This window comes from Rhamphochromis longiceps, linkage group LG16 (genome assembly GCF_057381845.1).
Source record: "Rhamphochromis longiceps isolate RC_006_pf linkage group LG16, R_longiceps_female_GT1.1, whole genome shotgun sequence".
Taxonomy (NCBI): Eukaryota; Metazoa; Chordata; class Actinopteri; order Cichliformes; family Cichlidae; genus Rhamphochromis; species Rhamphochromis longiceps.
In genome coordinates this window covers 3,692,197-3,694,282 of record NC_140572.1, presented here as the reverse complement: position 1 = coordinate 3,694,282, position 2,086 = coordinate 3,692,197, and the positions used below count along the sequence as shown (strand labels likewise).

Genomic DNA, 2,086 nt, shown 5'->3' with positions numbered 1-2,086 from the left:
ATTATTATTATTTAATAAACGCTCACATTAATGTGGGCTTATTTGTTTCATATTAGAAACATTAGTTGAGTGTTTTTAGTATAAAATGGTCAAAGTCCCTCTTTTTGCTCCTCCCCTCACCTGTGGATGGATGCTGCTGTTACCGTGGTGACAGCTTGGATGTGTTTCAGTCCTGCCTGGTTATCACTGCAGGAATCTTTCACATTTATTACAGGTAATAACTCTGATTTTTCTGTGTATTATGAACCAAATGTATCCTGATACACACAGAGATGGATGAGCAGAGGTTTTTTTTGCAATTTATGTAGTTACTATGGACTTAATGCATACATATTATTAAAATTAGGGCTATAACAGTTGTATTGATGTATAGCAACTTGAAATGCTCCCACAAATGGCTCCACAGCATGTAAAAATATAACAAAAGCTCTGGCGGACTTGGTTCTGTGGTCAGTCTTAAAGGGTGAAGTTAAACTCTGTAATCTTCACTGTGTCACAGAGTTCAGTGAGTCCCGTTATTCACAGTATCAATCAGATCATCAGAGAACAGCTGATCAGCAATCAGTGGTGCCAACAGCGCCTCCTGTGGTGAGAGGATGCAATAATGCAATGTAGCATTTTTCCACTCAACACTTGCAGTCATGGAAACTGTCTGTTGGATCTGTGTGACGTTGCTTTCTTGGTTAGAGTTCCTCACAAATGTCCAGATGATTCTTCTAATGAGGCGTCGACCATGTTTGCAGCTCTTTGGAAGAAAACGTCGCCCTTTGCCATCCTTACTTTTCTTTGACTTCTTCAAATGCAGCTGAACTCCAGCTGGTATTTTCTTGGACTTTGCAGCTGTTTCTGGTCATCAGTTCATTCCTGCAAACCTCTGAAGCTGAACAACAATGATGCTGCATTGCTGGCTGATCCCAAAAGGTTGATTCTGTTCATCTGGACGTTTTCAGAAACGTTTGCTCACTGATCAGGTGACTTCTTCAGTCTCAGCTGACTGCAGCTTTACAAGCTTACAAACAGCACATTTGCACAATGACTGAAAGCAGCAGCACCTGATATATATGATACTAATATAATACATATACATATATAATCCATACTAATGATGAAGGAACTGAGCTCACAGTCCATTGTTCATTCAGTGAACTACTCAGTTTATTTTGGGCCTCAGAAATGCTCACTCTGTTTGTACATCACTGTCAGCAATAGACTCATTCTGCTGTGTGGACAGGAACACATGTGACATCACTTCCTGTTTGTTTGTGACTGAAGAGGAAGAAGTTTACAAGGAATCATTTAGAAGAGTTTCAAACATCAACTGATTGAATCCATGAATCTGAAAACGTGTTTGTGAGTGAAAGAGACAGACATGTACAGACTGAACTATCTGTTCAACAGTCAGAGTGTTTCTGTAACAGGAGACACTCTTTACACTCCACTCAGCACAGGGACACTGAGGAACCAGGATAGCAGACTCTAAACCCAGGATAAAGAGTTTGAGTGAATGTGGTGTTGAAGGTGTGGAGGTGGATCAGAGTGTCAGAGGAGACTCTGTAGAAGGACAGAGTGCCAGCAGGACAGTCCACATACACTGCTGCTCTGTTAGAGACAGAGGAGGAGGAGGAGGAGGAGGAGGAGATGGATGTTTCTCTGTTATTGTGCCAGACATAACGAGGACCAGCATGAGAGCAGTACAGACTCCAGGACTGATCATTGCGTCCAAACCAACAGTCATAACTGTCTCCTTTCCTTCTGATGCTTCTGTAACTCACTGATATATAAACGTTTCCTCTCCACTCGACCTCCCAGTAACAGCGACCAGTCAGACCATTTCTACACAGCAGCTGAGGATAAAAACCATCAAATCTGTCTGGATGATCAGGATATGACTGAAGCTCCTCCACATGTGTCACCTTCCTGTTGTTGTCAGACAGTTGGAGCTTTGTGTTCACTGTGTTTGTGTCGATTGTGAGTTGACAGGAATCTGATGGAGAGAACAAACACAATCTAGCTGCAGTTATTGATCCATCATCTGTTCATTGATTGACACTTTGATGATGACTCCTGACATGATGAAGATGGTTGA

At 41.9% G+C, this 2,086-nt stretch overlaps 1 protein-coding gene across 1 annotated transcript in view; it reads right to left on the bottom strand.

Annotated features, from left to right (window-relative positions):
- Nucleotides 1–321: 321 nt before the first annotated feature.
- Nucleotides 322–2,086, bottom strand: part of LOC146650400 (protein NLRC3-like) — a 23,410-nt gene continuing 21,645 nt past the window's right edge. Inside the window, exon 10 of the mRNA XM_085385470.1 lies at nt 322–1,984. Within this exon, the coding sequence (XP_085241596.1) occupies nt 1,440–1,984 (545 nt within the window). The 3' untranslated portion in view covers nt 322–1,439. The remainder of the gene's footprint in view (nt 1,985–2,086) is intronic.